The sequence below is a fragment of the Strix uralensis genome, chromosome 3 (genome assembly GCF_047716275.1).
Source record: "Strix uralensis isolate ZFMK-TIS-50842 chromosome 3, bStrUra1, whole genome shotgun sequence".
Taxonomy (NCBI): domain Eukaryota; kingdom Metazoa; phylum Chordata; class Aves; order Strigiformes; family Strigidae; genus Strix; species Strix uralensis.
The window spans coordinates 125,868,707-125,886,622 of record NC_133974.1 but is presented as its reverse complement, the minus strand read 5'-3'; the positions used below and the strand labels follow the sequence as shown (position 1 = coordinate 125,886,622).

At 44.1% G+C, this 17,916-nt stretch overlaps 2 protein-coding genes across 2 annotated transcripts in view; both read right to left on the bottom strand.

The window, feature by feature from the left end:
- Window positions 1–14,471, bottom strand: part of CEP68 (centrosomal protein 68) — a 28,331-nt gene extending 13,860 nt beyond the window's left edge. Inside the window, exons 1-3 of the mRNA XM_074864334.1 lie at window positions 14,366–14,471; window positions 5,704–5,835; window positions 3,281–3,417 (exon numbers count right to left, since the gene is read on the bottom strand). The gene's annotated coding sequence lies outside the window, so the exon portion shown is untranslated. The remainder of the gene's footprint in view (window positions 1–3,280; window positions 3,418–5,703; window positions 5,836–14,365) is intronic.
- The window catches only part of SLC1A4 (solute carrier family 1 member 4), a 37,397-nt gene continuing 26,249 nt past the window's right edge, over window positions 6,769–17,916 (bottom strand). The window contains exon 8 of the mRNA XM_074864335.1: window positions 6,769–16,428. Coding sequence (XP_074720436.1) covers window positions 16,194–16,428 — 235 coding nt within the window. The 3' untranslated portion in view covers window positions 6,769–16,193. The remainder of the gene's footprint in view (window positions 16,429–17,916) is intronic.

The window sequence follows — 17,916 nt, the reverse complement described above, 5'->3', positions numbered from 1 at the left end:
GAAGAGAAACTAGCTTATTTGATCTATAATACAGGGCCAAACCCAGCCAAACTCCCACCCAAAGTCACTCAAGGCTGGCAAAGACTAACATGGATATTTTCTTGCTGATTTGAGACTTCAGGATTCTTTCAACCTTGTGTTTTTCAGCAAGAAGGTTCTCCAGCAAAGACAAATTATTTCACCGCATCTCTGGATGCAGTCATTCAGCAGTAATCCCCATAGTGATGATGTGAAGTAGAGCTTGCTTATGATGATCAGATTTGGAAGTGGTACATTTCTAGTATATGAGAAGCTGGGATAGGAAGACTCAATTTTCTTCAAAAACTTCTACCTTCTTGGTGGGAATATCCATGGTTTTGTACAGAACCAGATCCGTCAGGAGCACCAGTTGTATGTACCCAGCATTTTAATATGCCTATAACTGATCGTGTGCTGTTATCCAAAGTTTTTGACACATCAGTTCATAGTTTCTTTCTACCTTGAATGGTCTCACACTACAAACCAGACAGTTAACACTCTGCGATGAAACCTGATGCCTGGATGTGCACCATATGCTCTTGCAATAGCATCTGCACTATCTTTGGCATCAAATTTCAGTCTCACAATGCAAATGTTTGGGATGGATGAGATGTCAGCACATGCGGGGCTTAGACCTGACCTATTTGTTCCCAGGGCATTGCTAGCAATATTAATAGAGTAATGCAGTGAAAAGAAAAACTGGTTGTGATCACCTTGCCATCTTTTGGCCAGCAGTATGGCATGATCTTTGGGGAGGATTTTCCTGCATTTGGAAAACTATTCCATTTCTGATGCTGTGCCTCAGACAGCCAGAGAGTTAATATTACATGTAACCTGTTAGTATACCTGCCTATCTTCCAGTGTTTTCATCAAGGTGGGAAGGAGCTGCCACAGCCTTCTTTGCTTCTGTTGGCTACATCAAAGTGATTGACATTATTCCTCTCCTGTGTTAAAATTGCTCAGGCACTGATTTATAAAAATACATATGTTGCAACCCAACAGCACCACATTCCTTGCTCAAGGACAGGCTGGCTGGCAACTCTCTCACCCATGGTTCTGGGCAGGAGCCATCTTTGTACAAACTGCTCAGGACTCTGCTCACTGTGCACTTGCTCTACCTAACCCCTCTCTGAAAGGTGTTTGTACAGAAGGGTCCTTCTCCTCTTGAGGCTAACAACCCTTTCCTTTTCCCCAGAGGTCAGGATTGCCACATTTTGGACCGTTCCCCTTGTTCTCCTCCTGATTCTCACTCTTTGGGCCATGTTTCTTTGAAGCTCAACACCTAAAACTGGTCCAAAACTTCAGCACGGGCTTGGCTATGATTAGGCAAAACTGGTATGTAGTCCAGGCTGTGTTCCTGTTTACATACCCTGGTACAGTATCTGCCTTATTCACAGCGCAGGGCATTTGACTCATGCTTCTGACTGCCCGTAACTTCCTGATCCTGCTCCTTAATCTACCATTTCCCACCAGAATTAGTGCAGTTAATTACGCTCATCTAGATTAATTCTTTGCAGCCTCTGTTGCCCAGACCTTCTCTCAATTTTTCCGATGTTGCTATGAATTTCAGCCCTGCTCTTTTTCATCTTCCCAGACCTTCTCCTCCAGGTAGGACCTTCAGATTTTTCTCTGTTCCAACATTTGCTTCACTAATCAACTAGTTATAGTCCTGGACCTATGGTAAGCCCCTGAGGAATCCAGTCATTCAGCTGGACAGTCGCTCTAGTAATGTCTAAATAAGCAGGTTCAAACTCAGCCATGTTGCTTTAACTTCTTTACAAAGTCTTGAGAGTCACAGCATCACAGAACGGTTTGGGTTGGGACCTTAAAGATCACCTAGTTCCAATCCCCCTGCCACGGGCAGGGACACCTTCCACTAGCCCAGGTTGCTCAAAGCCCCGTCCAACCTGGCCTTGAACACTGCCAGGGAGGGAGCAGCCACAGCTTCTGTGGGCAACACGCTCCAGTGCCTCACCACCCTCACAGGGAAGAATTTCTTCCTTAGATCTAATCTAAACCTACTCTCTTTCAGTTTAAAACCAGCTCCCCTTGTCCTATCCCTGCACTTCCTGATAAAGAGTCCCTCCCCACCTTTTCTGTAGGCCCCCTTTAAGTACTGGGAGGCTGCTATAAGGTCTCCCTGGAGCCTTCTCTTCTCCAGGCTGAACAACCCCAACTCTCTCAGCCTGTCCTCACAGGGGAGGTGCTCCAGCCCCCTGATCATCTTTAAGGCCTCCTCTGGACCTGCTCGAGCAGGTCCATGTCCTTCCTATACTAGGGGCCCCAGAGCTGGACACAGCACTGCAGGGGGGGTGTCTCACCAGAGTGGCGTAGAGGGGAGAATCCCCTCCCTTGACCTGCTGGCCACACTGCTCTTGATGCAGCCCAGGACATGGCTGGGCTTTCTGGGCTGTGAGTGCCCATTGCTGGCTCACAGTCAGTTTTCCATCCACTAATACCCCCAAGTCCTTTTCCGCAGGGCTGCCCCCAATCCACTCATCGCCCAGCCTGTCCCTGTGCTTGGGATTGCCCCGACCCATGTGCAGGACCTTGCCCTTGGCCTTGTTGAACTTGGTGAGGTTTGCACGGGCCCACCTCTCAAGCCTGTCCAGGTCCCTCTGGATGGCCCATCCCTTCCCTCCAGTGCGTCGACCACACCACGCAGCTTGTCATCATCAGCAAACTTGCTGAGGGTGCACTCGATCCCACTGTCTGTGTTGCTGACAAAGATGTTAAACCGCATCTTTGAAGACTCATCAAAAGCCTGCAAAATTTCCCTCACTCTTGTAGATCTTCATTGCTAGTACCGCACTATTATTAATTAGTTCCTAAAAGTGGTAGAAATATTTCCTAAAGGTGGTAGCTGCTTCTTTTTCTTCCTGATTTCAGAGAAGCACATATGAAAATATGACTTAAGCACACCCAAGACAGCTGACAAATGAAACGTGTAAGGCAGGATTAATGAAGAACAGAGGAAAAACTAGTGTCACAGCTATTTTAGTGTCAACATTGAAGCGCAGAGTAACGAACTCCAGTGCTAGCAGCTGGGCAATTGCAGCTCTTTACCACTTGGTTGCTCAGCAGGACAGAGCGGCAGGATTAAGCTCAAGAAAACGATCAACTAGAAATTGCACTTCTCCTTTCTGGCCACACGATGTACCCATCACACCACGAACAGCCTGGCTGGACCGACCGCAACAGGAGACCCAGCCACAAAGGCAGGTGTTTCAAGTTTGCGTGTTCCCCCAAAGCATCTCCTTACCTCTGTCCAGGCTCTAAAACACCCACACAGCTGCAGATCAGGGCTAAGTGCCGTGGTGCAGAGAGGGATGAATGGGATGGAGTTGGTGTGGTCCACACGCTTCGCCTCTCCTCTTGTTGGATGAAGGTGACACGTTGCTGTGAAATAAATAGGAGCCAGATGGTCAAGAGGTGGTAGCAGCTTTTGATTAATGTGAATTATAATAGACAATGAATAATTGGGATTAATTTCACTTTTTAAAGGTGAGATTTTACTGCTGCTTTCAGTGGGGAATGTGAGGGGTTTCGTTTTCATTCTAACTGCTGGCATGTCTTGGCCCTTTGTCATTTGTATGTTGTCCTGAGCAGAACCAAGAAGCCCTTCAAAACCAGAGCTGGGATCTGCAGGAACCAGTTGTCAGTGCAGACATTTGTAAAAGAAATATTGGGGTTGGTATGAATGAAAATCTGTTTATGTAAGCATCAGAAGAAATAGCAGAGCAGCGGGGGGGTTAAGAATGCCTTGTATTTGTAACAAATGACACCATTTTCAGCAAAAAATTTGAGACTATGTTGTTTTTGTCAAGCCCAGAAGGTGTGCACACCAAAAAGACCATAGCACACACAACTCATTCGTGAAAGAGCCTCCTCTCTGATAAGAGAAGGATGGCAGCATATCACATCACCCATTCATTCTCCTGGCAACCTAGCAGGAAGAGAGACTGCAGCAAAGGATCACCACAAAACAACTATCTATTCTTAAAGGTTATTAAAGAACTGTCCCAAAACCGGGAGGTTTAGTGAAGATTTGACAGCCACCATCCCTCATTGTGTATGTTGCATGTAAGTTATTAGGACCAGACCACTTGAACAACCATGTCTCTCGTTGCTTGTGAGCACGAGTGAATGAAATCTATAAGAGAACGTGTGCAGGTGGGTAAAACCAGCTTAAAATGTAAATAAATACCACGTTCCCCTTCTGTAAGATCTCATACTGAGTTTGGCCACACGGGTTTCCTACCTCGGTGAGAATAGTACTGCTAAAAGGACAAAGCCTGGTGCCTTCAGGATGCTCAGAGTCAAATTACTTGAGCTGATTAATGATGCAGTACCAGAGAAGCTCAATCTGAACGATTTGGTTGCTGTTGGTTGGAACCTACTCGGTTTGCGAGATTTGAGTCATGAATGTTTTTTGGCCTCCCTCAAACTCTAGTAGCTGTAGGCATCGACATCTAATTATACTCTAGCACAACACGATGAAGGGAATCCAGATCTGCCTGACTGTGTACATGTTTTGGTGACACAGTAATTACAGTAATTTACATCGCATTGCTGATCACTGTCCTGTGGAGATGGTGAAGTCTTGTTACCCAAACCTGTGGAGTGGCTTTGCGTTGCATCTCTGGTCCTAGGTTTCAGAGCCAGTTTGTAATTTGTCTGATCCCTGGCATATATTTTGATAAACCCAACCCTTACGATCATGAGGATAACTTTAAAAATGTGGAAATAAATTCCAGCTGCTGCCCCGCCTGCCCAGTTTAAAACCACAGGTATCTTCCACAGCATGACAGCTCGACCCTAACATCCAAGATGCAGGAACTTGCAAGAACAGCAAGTTAGCTGTCAGCTCGCCAAGCTATTTCCATGCACATCACAGCTCACGAGACTCTTGAGAGGTACAACGTACTCGTATGTTCGCTTGAATGCTCATAATGGGAAGAGAGCAGAGATTTGATTTTCAACAAGTTAACCTCAATCTACGTATTTTAAAGATGACCTGTTAGCACAGCTGTACCACACAACCTGTTCAACTCAAACCATTCATTTCACAGCAGAACAAAATGGCATTGTCTTCTGTTTAACTAACTCCCAAAGCACTTCCCTATAACTATATCTATCTTAATCAGACAAACTGGGGATTAAAAAAAAAGGAAAGGACTAATCTGATCTTTGGCCATAATTGGATTTCCTTTGCAAATATTAAGTTACAACAATAGCAGCAGTTCTTGTTATAAATTTATTTTTAACTGCTTTTCTTCATGTGAACTAGACAAATGTGTGTCGCCTGCCTAGAGCTTTTTGGAAGGAAGAAGCAAGAAACATTGTCCCCAAAACTCTCTTCCTCTTAAAAAAAAGATGAAATTATTAAGAAATTGGGAAGCATGTGGCCAGATTGGTCGATGGTGGTAGAAAAACAGAAGTTACTGAACTTTAATTAGAACTTCTTCCAACTTTTATCTCTTTGTTGAAATACTGGAAGAAACTTTATCTGTAATAATGCCTCACAAGCTGTAATAATGTCTGGCTTGAGTCAGCTGGGACTCAGTCTAAGACTCAGCTCAGTTCTCATTAAAGACAAGCAATCATTCCACATTTTTCCATGGGTCTCAAAGCTTCATGTGTTTCAGATGGCGAGGCACCACAGCTCTGACAACCACCACTTACCTCAGATGATTTCAGAAAACCTGTTTTAGGCAGCAGCCATCTCTGTATTTAAAGCTGACGTTTGAATGGCTACAGGCTAAGGTTCAAGAGGACATCTCTGTTAGCTTGCTGGTCTAGCGTTCCTCCAGGTATCTTCTCGGCATTTCAGATAGGAAGCAAGAAGGCAAAGACACAACCATGGGGTCAGACAGGCTTTTTGGAAACCTCTACATTGATGGTTTCATAAAATTCACATACCAAACCACAATACCAGTCACAATTTGTAAGTCATACATGGGCAGGTACTTCAAATTATACTTCTTCTGGTGCTTGCAATCCTTGCAAATTTTCCATCTTTGTTTATTAGTTCTGGGACCAGAATTTAATGCTTGAAACTAACCAAACTACACTTACACGGTAGATTTGTTTCAGGATATGTGATGTTCTGCATTGTGCATCTCAGGATAAAATCTACCCCGCGGGGATGTATGAGTGGAAAAGCTGTGTCAAACCCACTTTGATAGCAAACCCAGGCCCTTGATTCTGGAACCAGCATGCTGCTCAGGCTGACTGCGTGTGCCAAATGCAAAATTACCCTGAATTTACCAGCCCGGTTGCCTACTGCAAAGGATTTGCTAGATGATTTCTCCCACTCCTCAATCCTCCTCCAGGGAACAAAGTCCGTTTGCTTGGCAGCAGGTCTCTCTGTCAGCCCTTCTACTCCAGTATGGCACACATCAATAAAAAATACCTACTGATCCGGATTCTCCCAAAGCCCCTTTAGAGCTGAGTACCTGTGCAGAGGGCTTGGAGAAATGCAACTCTGCATAGGCTTGCCCTGGGCTCCAGGGGAAGGGGTTAAATGGAGTGATACGCCAATAATCAGTGACGCAAAGGGCACGGTCTGGGAAAGTGGACCCTAACACCAAGTTACACAATTCTCATTCAGGGGTATTTCCAAAGGAGATGCACAGTTTGCTTGGGTGACAGAGCCCGAGAGCCTGGTCCAGCAAGACACCCAGCTGACTATGCAAAGCTGATCAGATAAAAGGCTAGGTCTTCTCCAAACAAAGATGGAAACGTGAATTCTATTCGGGGTGATTTTTATTTCAGATTGAGAAGCTACACAAAGAGAGAACAAATATACATTTCCATGATAGAAGGGAAAAAGAGAGCATCCTATTGTGTCACCCTCCTAATACAACAAACCATCTCAACCTGAGCCACAGGACTGTTTTCTCCCCAGGCAGGCAGGGAGAGTTTTTACGCCGAAGGGTGCACTACACAATAAACATCTGTAATATCTACCACAGGGTCACACACCCCCAGGCACAGCAATATGGTCTTTTTTTGCATATGTGCACGTACATCTGTTCTTGGTAGATAATAAAAAGGCTGATACAGAGTCACATGGATCAGACCCATAGCTTTAAAAGAGGAACCGTTACAGATGTTCACAAGGATCGACACACCCACATGGCACAAGTACTTACTCAATGGAGTGGTTACTCTAAGCACTAGGTTTTATCTGAAGGCAGATATCTTTGTATCAGTGATACTGGATTGTACTGGAGCAGATGGCAGTGAATTTCAGAGTTTATCTGTCTGTCATTTTATTAAAGTAATTAATTGAATGGCTTAACATATAAAAATACAAGAATCCTCCCTCCTAATTAGAGCAATTTGTGTTCATGTAGAAATAAAAGCACACACACGCATACACACATCAGAGGCAGGACTGCTGACAGAGAGCTTACAGGATAAAGAAAAGAAACTCACTTTCCCTGTTCCACACCAGGACACCATGTTTTCCCTCCTGTCTCCAGGGATAATGGAGTCTCTCACCTTTGGTGCATAGTTATATTTGAAAGCCAAACAGCAACTTGGAATTTGTCCTGAAGGGAACCAGGACAAGGCACCTTTAAGGATAATAAGGCAGATTACATACCTCTGCTGGAGAAGGAGACTCCTCATGTCTTCAGTGTGGTCCTGCTGTCCCTGAATCTAGAGGCATTAATTAAAATCTAATCAAAATCTTCACCCTCACAAAGTGTGAGTGAGTCAAGTCTCAGTTTGCTATAACCAAGAAGCAATTTGGAAGAAGAGGTTCACCTCCCATTAGCAGAGGTACGCTCAGCTAGCTGTAGTGCTACACATGGTCTCCATCTCATACAGCACGTGCTTTGTGGATGACCTTACATAAGTGTAGCCAGGATAGTAACAAAGAAAGTCTAAATAACACTATATTCTTAAAAGATTGGAATATTCAGGGATGGCAAACACATTACCTCCACACTGGTCTTCAGGGAAGTAATGTCACAGAGCATCTACTGTGGGGCAGAGCAGGGAGGCAGCCAGGGCTGCGCTAGCTTGGTCAAAATTACTTGACTTAACTTATTAAGTGTAAAATGTCATTATTAAGGTATTGCCTTAATGAAGTAGGGTGTTCTTCAGCCCAGCCCCTCCTCCAAAGTTGAAGCTACATCTTCATCCCCTCGTAACAGGATGTGAGACAGTATGTCCTCACGTGGGACTAGAAAAATCTTTAAATTTCATCTATATACTATAGGAGCCTGGTCCTGCTGGGGTCTGGGCAGACTCCAAGGACCACAGAAGACACTGCAAGAAGGATACAGAGAAGGAAGACCGATCAAAAAATTAGGAAGCTTTGCTTCTGCATCAACATCTAGAAAACACATTTTTCTTGTGGGAGGCACTATCTTATAAGAATACTGTGAGCACGTAAAATGCCTCTAGTTACAGCCAACAAGTTTTAGAAATGTTTCTTTACTACTGCTTTACTGAACATGATCATCTTAAGAGGACCAGACCAAATCCCTATGCTGCTCAGGAGGTATCACCTCCATCAGAAGTCTGCAGGCAACTGAAAGCTCAGGAACTTACACTAATTCACACCAGTGAAGGCCCCAGCCCATCCATTTTGTGGCATTCCTTCTGGTTCTTAAAAAAGCTACAATCCAAACCAGTTAATATTTTAAGTATTTTTTTATGGTTAAGCACAATTCTTTCTGTGGGAATGTAATCCAGGGGGATTCAGGCATGTGTAAACAGTTTCCTTCAGAGAAGATTTCCCTTGGTAATTTCTTTCTGCAATGTGTAACTGCAATTAACTTAAGTTGCACCGACATGCCATGTGCAGTTTAGCTTCAGTTACTAAATACATGCTTGCAAAAGAAGGGTATTTACTTTCTCAGTGTTGTTATCAGAAGGAGCAAGCCAAAGCTATCCTAAGGAACATCTAATACCAAATTTCTCGGTCTCTGTGGCTTAAAACCACACCATTAACTTTGCATTACAATAGGGTTGGCTCAAAATTCATTTCCTCACGTTGGTTCCTGTCAGTAGGCCTGCTTGTCTTGCAAACAGCATCTGTGGCCTTGGGAAAGACAAATATAAATGTTTCTTGAGCAGGACTTCAAGTAAGAGCAGCTGGCATGCTGGAAAGTCCACAGTCCTCACCTCCTGCTGGCACCAAGATCAGTGGTTAAATCCAAATGAGATTTCACAGCTGTTGAGGATATCTGCTGACACCGAGATAGAATTTGATAAGTAACTGTACCATGAACTCTTGAATGAAAGAGATTTTTCTTTTTCCTTTTCTATTAAGAAGTCCATCCTAGAGGGAGGATAACTCTCCTAGGTCTACACTTCTCCCCTTCCATCCCTCCAAAAAGAGAAGTGATCATCCTGCACTAATAGGCTATTTCTACTATCAATACTCAAATATATTTATAAACCCCCAGATGTTCTTTAGGGAGGTGATAGTTGTTAGCTAGCAATGAACTTTGCTTCAGGATTCGAGATCTGCTTGTAGTCTGCTTGAGAACTCTTCACATGATTCAAGAAAGCGCTCTTTCACCTTTTTCTACATGCATTCACTTCTGCAGCTGTGAAATGGTGCCTGCTGGTCACAAATGTCTGTAAAGACCCCATGCGGAGAATGAATACCGTGTTAACATTAACTTCCCAAGCCAGTGCTCGGATGTGAAGACAGAGAGCTACAGGAGCCAAATAAAGCTCTTGATCACTTCTCATCACACTTACACTATTCAGTGGCAACTGTCTCAACGTGTTGCCCAATGTCTGGAAAAAGTTTCAAATCATTTGTCATACCCTTTTCCCTCCTCCCTGAAACTGAAGCAGCAAGTGAACATGGCTTTCATCAAAATGCTCGCACAGATAACAAGGTCTTCTTTGTCCTTGGAGAATAATGGCTATCATGCATTTATCTGAGGAGTATTTATCCTAGTTACCCTGCAAGGAGGAATGTGGGTCAATCCCTGATCCAGAACTGTACCGTTATTTCTCTGTGGTCATGGCTAGCAGCCAGAAGCAGCTTATCAGAGCTCCGTGCTGGCACGCTGCATGCTGTGCTGTTGCTCAGTGATGATGTGCTTCAGAAACATCAGCACTCGCAGCACCTCTCCCTGCAAATCCTGGCCAGTCAGCAGGCAGAGATTTGCATCATCTCTACTACAGGCCGGACAAATGCCTGCAGTCTTTTTGATGCTATCTGTATCAAAACACCAAGGAAAAGATGCTTCCTTCAGGTCTTAGCTTCTTTATATCCACTTGCTTACCCTGTCTTCTGCGACGCTCCCCCTGCAACCCTCCCGCTCTTCCTTTTTCTCCACCTTTCTCACCCATACTGCCAACAAGACAACTTGTTCTCTTAGTTGAAAAGCTTTCTTCCATTGAAACTAGACAGAAACCAAGCTGTCAAGACTCCTAATTTAGATGTTGAATCCACAGTGAGATCTGTTCATTCACCTGAACCTAAGCTTTCATGGCATGCCAGGTGGATGGAGATGGAAGGAGACAGATGTGACAGGGCACTGTGCTCCCCTTGATTACATCACATCCACTTTTTGAAGTGCAACTCACACCGACACCAGCTCCCCCACTTCCCCTGAATTAGCCCAGCAAATGCAGACACTGGATCACTGGATTTCCATCACACAGCCGTTCATACTCTAGCACAATGCAACTCTGACTTCATGATGCATACTTCATTTGATTCCTTTCAGATTTTTGAAAAGTTCATTCTTATTTAAGATTTAGTGCTCTGTGTCCTCAGACTGCTTTCCACACACTGCAACTCACTATCCTCCACACTACTGCCTGTGAGAGACAGGTATCTGTAAACTTAATTTACAGAAAAGGAAGCACAGGCAGAGGATTTATGTGACCTGCCTAATTCTGTGCTGTTCATCAGTCACAGGATCAGTCACTACAGGCAGGTCTGTGAGTGATTATGAACTGCCATGGCCCAGTTAAAATCAATGAAGATGTGACATTTTTCCTTCAGTGAGAGTTTGTCTTTTGGACTTTTGACTTCCTACCTGAGGCTCATTGCTCACTGCCTGTGGGAGGGTCAGGATTAAAAATGGTGATTTCCATCAGGGTGATGCTTTCCAGTGGCTGCAGAAATGTGCTTGGCTAGCACAGGACCAGAGTAAAGATTCACCCCTGACTGTTGACCTGCAAATTTTTGCAGAAAGAGGTGCTGGTTTTGTACCTTTTGCAACCTCTCGAGGACATAACTGACAACATATGGCAGGGTGGTCAGTCAGAAAGATACCAAGGCCTTGGATTTGACTGAAAGAGGAACGGCCTAAATGCCTCAGTGTTCATTATTCCTGCTGTAAAATATGGAGGAACCCCAGGAGAATGAGTCTAAGAATGGTGACACTGGCTCATGTCCACCTCTGGCACTGGCCACAGCAAATGTCCAGGGAAGTGTATAGGAACAGAGCAAGCACAGATGAAACCTTCCTGCCCTTCACACTGTCCCCCCAACCTCTTGCCACTTCCAGCTCAGGGCATTGCCTCTTCAGGCAGTAACAGGGCTGCCCAGAAAAGACAAAACAGAGGTTGTTTCACCAAACGATTTGGTACTTTGGCTGGCTCCACATTTCTGTTATGTCCAAAGGACACAGTCCTGTTTGTGACATCCCTGCAGGGGAAGCCCCAGATTTGGTCCTGGTCTGTTCTCAACACAAAAGCCATCCTGATTGCAAAAGACATCCCCAGAAGGGTTTAAAGATTACCGAGTCTTGTCATGCAATTACCAACACACCAGCTATCACTCAGCGAAAGCTCAGTTCCTGGGAATAATGGGTCTTTACTGGAAATATCCTAATAGCAGCCAAGTGCGGGCACCCCCCATCACTCACGACAGCTTTTCAGGCATCCACAGCCACATCTCACAGCACAGAACAAGCACCTTTCTCAGGATGAGAGACAGATACTGCTCCGCACTCTCAGAGCAATTCTATAACTTCCTAAGTCTCACAAACCTCTGGTGAGTTAAGGACAGGAGCAAAGCAGAATGCAAACTACTCTCCCAAGGACCAGCTGGAACCCTCAAAACTTTGTTCATTCTCCCATTTACACCTGAGTCACTGATATATAAAAACAGCATGGGGCATTCCAGAAAATGGGATGAGATCAGGCAGTGATGGATAAAGCATGGGGTGGAAAGTCAATTCTGGAAAAGAAGAAATAAAAGATGGTCCAAAACAGGCAAAGAAACTTCACTGAAAAGAGAAGGTAAAAGTGGAAGAATAAATAGCATCAGAGACAAAATGGGCTTGCATATGCCAAAGGCTTGCAGACTCTTCTCTTCCATATTTCCGTATCTTTCTCCCAAAAAGCAATCGCTGTACCAGAGGGTAGGACACGAGCTGTTTGTAGCCTGCGTTCCTAAGGAGAGAATTTGTACCTTCCAAAAAAAAAAAAAAAAAAAGACTAAAACCGAAAAGAAAAATTATGTTTTCTAGATGGAATTTATTTCCTCTTGAAAGAAAAAGCAACTGACTAAAGGTTTCCAATTTACAGTCATGTTGGGAGAACATAAACATAGGTCCAGTCAAGAGATATTGGAGTTAAGTACCACACCAACACCAGATTTGTGGAGAGCCTGGGTGAGAGCAGAGCAGGTACTACTGGCTGCACCTGCACTGCTGCTGAGCACCTTCTCAGCTCGTAGCCTCTTGGAGTGAGGCTGCACGGGGACCTGAAATAGGCAGCTCCCAGTGTAACACATTGCACTGCAGATCAAGGACAGCATCTAAACTGCACATTCTTCAACAGTCCTTTCATTTTTCTCCCAGTGGCCTTACCTGAAGACCTTGACCACTTGAAAGAAATGGCAAGTCTTCTATCTCATCAGGCTTTCAATCAGGATTCATGTTGTTACAAGGGCAGTTGTTGGAACGTGTCAAATTTTTTACAGTCCCAGTGTAATATTGGATCTTTTACATTTGTACCTTAAGAAAAAAAATCTGAAGCCAGGTGGAGAGCCCTAGAAGATGCGGCATGGCCATCACAAGGAATGGGAACATCACAGGAAAACAAGAAATGTAATTTCTGACACAGATGATACAGAAAAGACCGAGATGATGTTCTGACAAGCAGTAGTTACCCAGTGTTCCTGCTTCCATGGAAAACTCTGGGATTCCTCTTGCTGTGCACAAACAACAAAAGAACTGGCACCTTTGTAAGTCTAAAGTAGGGCTTCTGTAAGATTACAGATTACTGGCAGGTTAAGACCCAAATACTCATAGTTCATATAAACCCTATGGCACCTGTTTCCAGGAGAAGGAGTGTTAGATTTCCTTGGTTCAATTCCTGCCATGAGAATGATTTGACCTCCTTAAATCTGGCTGCTCTAACAAGCTTTACATGGAACTAGACATTCACATGGATACAAAACGTGGCAATCCACTAGTGGGCACTAGGAGAGGCATTCTTCAGCAAAGACTCTGAGCTTCTGCATTGCTACTGGAAAATACTAAGATGACTCTGAGGTATTGGCTTTAATTTACCATTTCCTGGGACCTACTGTCAGAAGGAATATGCCACAGACACACACTGATACAAGGATGAGGCACAATCAAGCTGCAGCAACAGAGGGAAGAAAGATCAATACAGCAATGGCAAGGTACTGCCTGCGAGGAAGCCCAGCCTTTGGACTTGCCCAGGTGAGTACTTTTACTTGTGGGCAACAGCTTTGGGTGAAAAAAATAAAAATTGAGAAATGTTCTAGTCTGAAATGTGTCATGGAGAGGGAGAGTATCAGAGGAGCTAAATGTCTGATGGGGGATAAAATGCAGCTACAGAAACAAGCCCACAGGGAACAGTCATGGTTTTCAGCTTCCTTGAAACAATCATATACTGCTTTAAAATCAAAGTATTTGGGGTTCTGGTGCATTCAGATTTTTCAAAGAAATACTTAAGACTTGTTAAAAAAAAAAAAAGTTTTGTTGAGAACCATTTTTTCAAACCTCCAACATTTTTCAAAACACCTCGTATTTGTTGACTTTCATTGTCAGCTACAAAGTGCGCTTTTGGTTTCCTGAGTTGAAAGGAATTGGGATGATTCTAATGGGAGGAAACGCAAAGTTTCTGTGGGTCTTGATCTGCTAAAAATAAAATAATAAATACTGGGCAAAGGATGTCCCCAGAGAATTGTGTTTGTCTCCTTCCATTTTGAAGATGAGCCAAGGAATGACCAAATTTTGTGGACATGGTTATAAATAAACTGGTTAAAAAGAAACTTCACCTGCAATTTCTCAGGGGGCTGACTAATCCTTTCCTACTTTGATTGTTTGCATAGCCCTGCTGCACACGATTAAACAGCCAGTGATGACGCACTCACTGTGTTTTCCCTCAGAGGTAGCCACATCTCATTCTGAGCGTCTTTTTGCAAAATTCATGTGTCCCTTTACCAGGATGGATGCTTTGCAAATGAAGGTTGCTGCTGCTGCTATGAAACTGGAGCTGCCTCTTCCTAGTGCCGTGAACATAAACATCAGCAACTGGGTATCTTTCCAAGATAGCTTCCTCTGAAGCAAGAGAGGAGAAAGAAAAGGGAGACTTAGCATTACTTTATATCAAAGCTAAGTGTAAATATATATTGCTGAATTAACAGTGTGGAGACTGACCATATGCAATCATCTTGCTAAAGTAGCCAAGGGAAAGCGTCACAAGTCCAGGCAAATCTTGGCATATGCGCAGCCATAATTTTGTAATTATTTGCTGTCCAAAAAGCCAAGCTAAATCAACAGGATCTTTGCAATGAGTTTGCCGGACTTTGTTCAGGTTTGGGGTGCAAATCCAGGAAGTATGTTGTAAAGGGAAAAAAGGTGGAGTCAGAATCCAGAAGCATTTGGCTCAGCCTCAAGCAAAGGTTACCATCTGCCACTAAGCAGTACCCTGGCCCAGCACCACCCAGAGTTACTAAATGTAAGCTGCTGCCTGAAGGACATTTACATCAGGACCAAACTCCTCGCAGGAACAGGTATGCAGCTGTCCCAACATACAGAAACCACTGAACTACACAGGGTTATAAACTCACCTCTTCTCTTTCCCTTTCAAGCCAACACTCAGACTTGCCTGTTGTCAGTTCCCACACGATGTGTGTTCTGATTTTCTCCTCCCCTGTTCAATTTTGCTGGAAGAGGGATATGACTTAACTTGTTTGGACTGACCCATTAAATAAACATGAGCAGGACATGGCGTGCTAGCAAAGGAGCACACGTGTTTTCATGAAGCAAACTGACTTCTTGATTTCTTGATATTGTCGCAGGCAAGCCTCCTTCAGACATATTTATGCTGGAACAGACTACATTTTTTTCAGCCCCAGAGGGATTACTTTAACAAAATTTGTGTTTCCTCTGGATTTTTTCCTTAACAGATTGGTTAGAGGAAAGGAGAAAACTGGTCCTTGATCTGCACAAAGATCTCCTATGTTTGGTCCCAAAGTTTGGGAGTTACTCACCAAAAGGCAGGAAAGCTGCTACGAGCTGCATTGCAGTGGGGGAATGGAACAAGGGTGGGATCCCTATAAGCTATTAATTCAGATATGAAACAAAAAAGTTTTTTTTTTTTTTAAAAAGCTAGTTTTCAGGGTATATTTGACCTTTTTAAGGGATCAGAGAACAGGAGAGAAAGGGGAGTGGGAGAAAAATGTTGCTTCGTATCGTGTCTGTAATGGTCAGTAAGTGTTTCCAGGACAGAAACTAAATTTAAGCAACATTTTCACCCACTCTGGAGTTTCTAGACTGCATCTCCATTCGAACAGCAGCACAATAAGCTTACTAATTTTTCCCTACAATAAGCACATACTGGGTTTGTCTGCTTCCCCACCTCCAACCCATACGAGCCTTTACTAACAGAAGTCTTGTTAAACCAGAAGTCTCAATGGCATTGTTTTCACATACATGTATATGTGTGTGCCCGTGCAACACATATACATGTATACATATGAGTTATCAAAATACTATTATAAAGCAAGTGTTCTTTCTCAACACCCCTTCTCTGCCCACCCCACCTCCCTCCCCTTCCCCAGGCCAGCGTATTTCAAAACAGACCGGAACTGAAAACTTTCAAGAGCCATCCAGCCCTTGCTAGCACTGCAAATGTCTACGTGCGTTAACAAGTCCCTGGTCCACCTCTAGGACGCGTGTTGACGAACGGCCTCTAGTTCACAATACTGATTCCTTGGATTCAGGGTCTGCTGTACTGGTTGTGTTGGAGACTTGGTTTTTGTGGGTTACCAAAGGCGATGTTTCCTCTTCAGACTTGCTGTTAGCAACTGCTTCTACGTTGACTTCCTTTAGCTCCTGCTCTTTGTCTTTCTTTTCTTTTTCATTCAGATAATTAAGGATGCCCGCTCCTAGGGCATCCCCTTCCACATTCACAACTGTGGTGGTTCGATCCCTAAGATCAGAAACAAAAAACAAAGCAGCAGGCTTTTAGCTTAAAAGAGTTACAACACAATAAGGGGAGCTGATTCGCCCCTGTTGATCCACTAACATCAGTGGAGCTAGACAAGGAAGATGTTGTTACCATAGGTATTTTTCACAGAAGTATCATCACCATTTCAGAGGTAAAAATGTGCACTGGAGCTGGTTTAAGGTCAGCACAACTGTTACTATCAACTGGTTCTGGTGGGTTGCAGCAATTGTACTACTCTTTCTCAGGCCTCTTTCTTTTCCCAGCCCACCTCCTTCCTCTTCCCCTTCCCCAGGCCAACATTTTTCAAATGCGAGTTCAGAGCAGCATCTTAATTTGGGCTTATCCAGAAGGTGACTCAGAGCTCTCAGCTCTTTTTTAACTACAGAGACTCATACCTTGACTTAACACCTACTTAAGGGACCCTTCCAAAAGCAGGAAGAATGACTGTGTTCTCTGGTTCTCTCGCTAGCAGCACCTATCCTAATCTTTGGTCCTACAACACAAAACTGTCACAGGGTCTAATGGAGGAGGTTTATGGGTCATAAAAAACAACCACTTCATGTGCCTTTTGAGACTTCTGTTAGTCATTCTGCAGCCTAACTTCAACATGTTCTCAACTTGTAACTGTGGTCCTCTCTGGTAATTAAATGGCATTAAAATTAAACTTTTAAATTAAAATTTTAAATTAAAATTTAAACTGCAACAGGGGAGGTTTAGACTGGACATTAGGAAAAAGTTTTTCACAGAAAGAGTGGTCAGACAGTGGAATAAGCTGCCCAGGGAGGGGGTGGAGTCACCATCCCTGGGTGTGTTTAAGGGTCATTTAGATGAGATGTTGGGGGATATCGTGTAGGGGAGAACTTGTAGAGTAGGGCTGATGGTTGGACTCGACGATCCAAAGGGTCTTTTCCAACCTGAATGATTCTGTGATTCTGCGAAAACAGGACACAGGACTCCTCCCTCCCTCCCTCCTTCCCCCTTTTGTTACCACAAGGCTGAGTTCCTTGACTACAACAACAGTGTTGACCACAGAGGGATGCTACATATTTTGAAACGAAGGCAGCCAGCATGACACAGGCTGAAGACAGCCCAGAGTGAAAGGAAGGGCAAGCTTTTCCCTCTTGCCTCCAAGCACTTGCAAGTACAGCTTGTGGAACACACAGCCACTACTTTAATCCCTTAGGAAGATTGGATACAAAGGGCTAGCTACTGCTTTGCCTGTCTCTCCTGTCCTTTGGAGGTGGTTGATCCCCAAGAGGTGACAGCAAGAAAGAGTTCGATGGCCCTAATGAAGCTGTAGGAATATGATTATGCTCCACAGACACGTGTGGTGTGGGAAGGGAAGGAGGTAATACAGCTGCCGCCTTCCCCAGCCTCTGGAAGTCAAGAGTGTCCTCAGGCATCCTAATTTCCACATCTGCTGTGGAAGTACGCCATCTATACAGAGAGGCTGGTGTTTCCAAAAAGCAA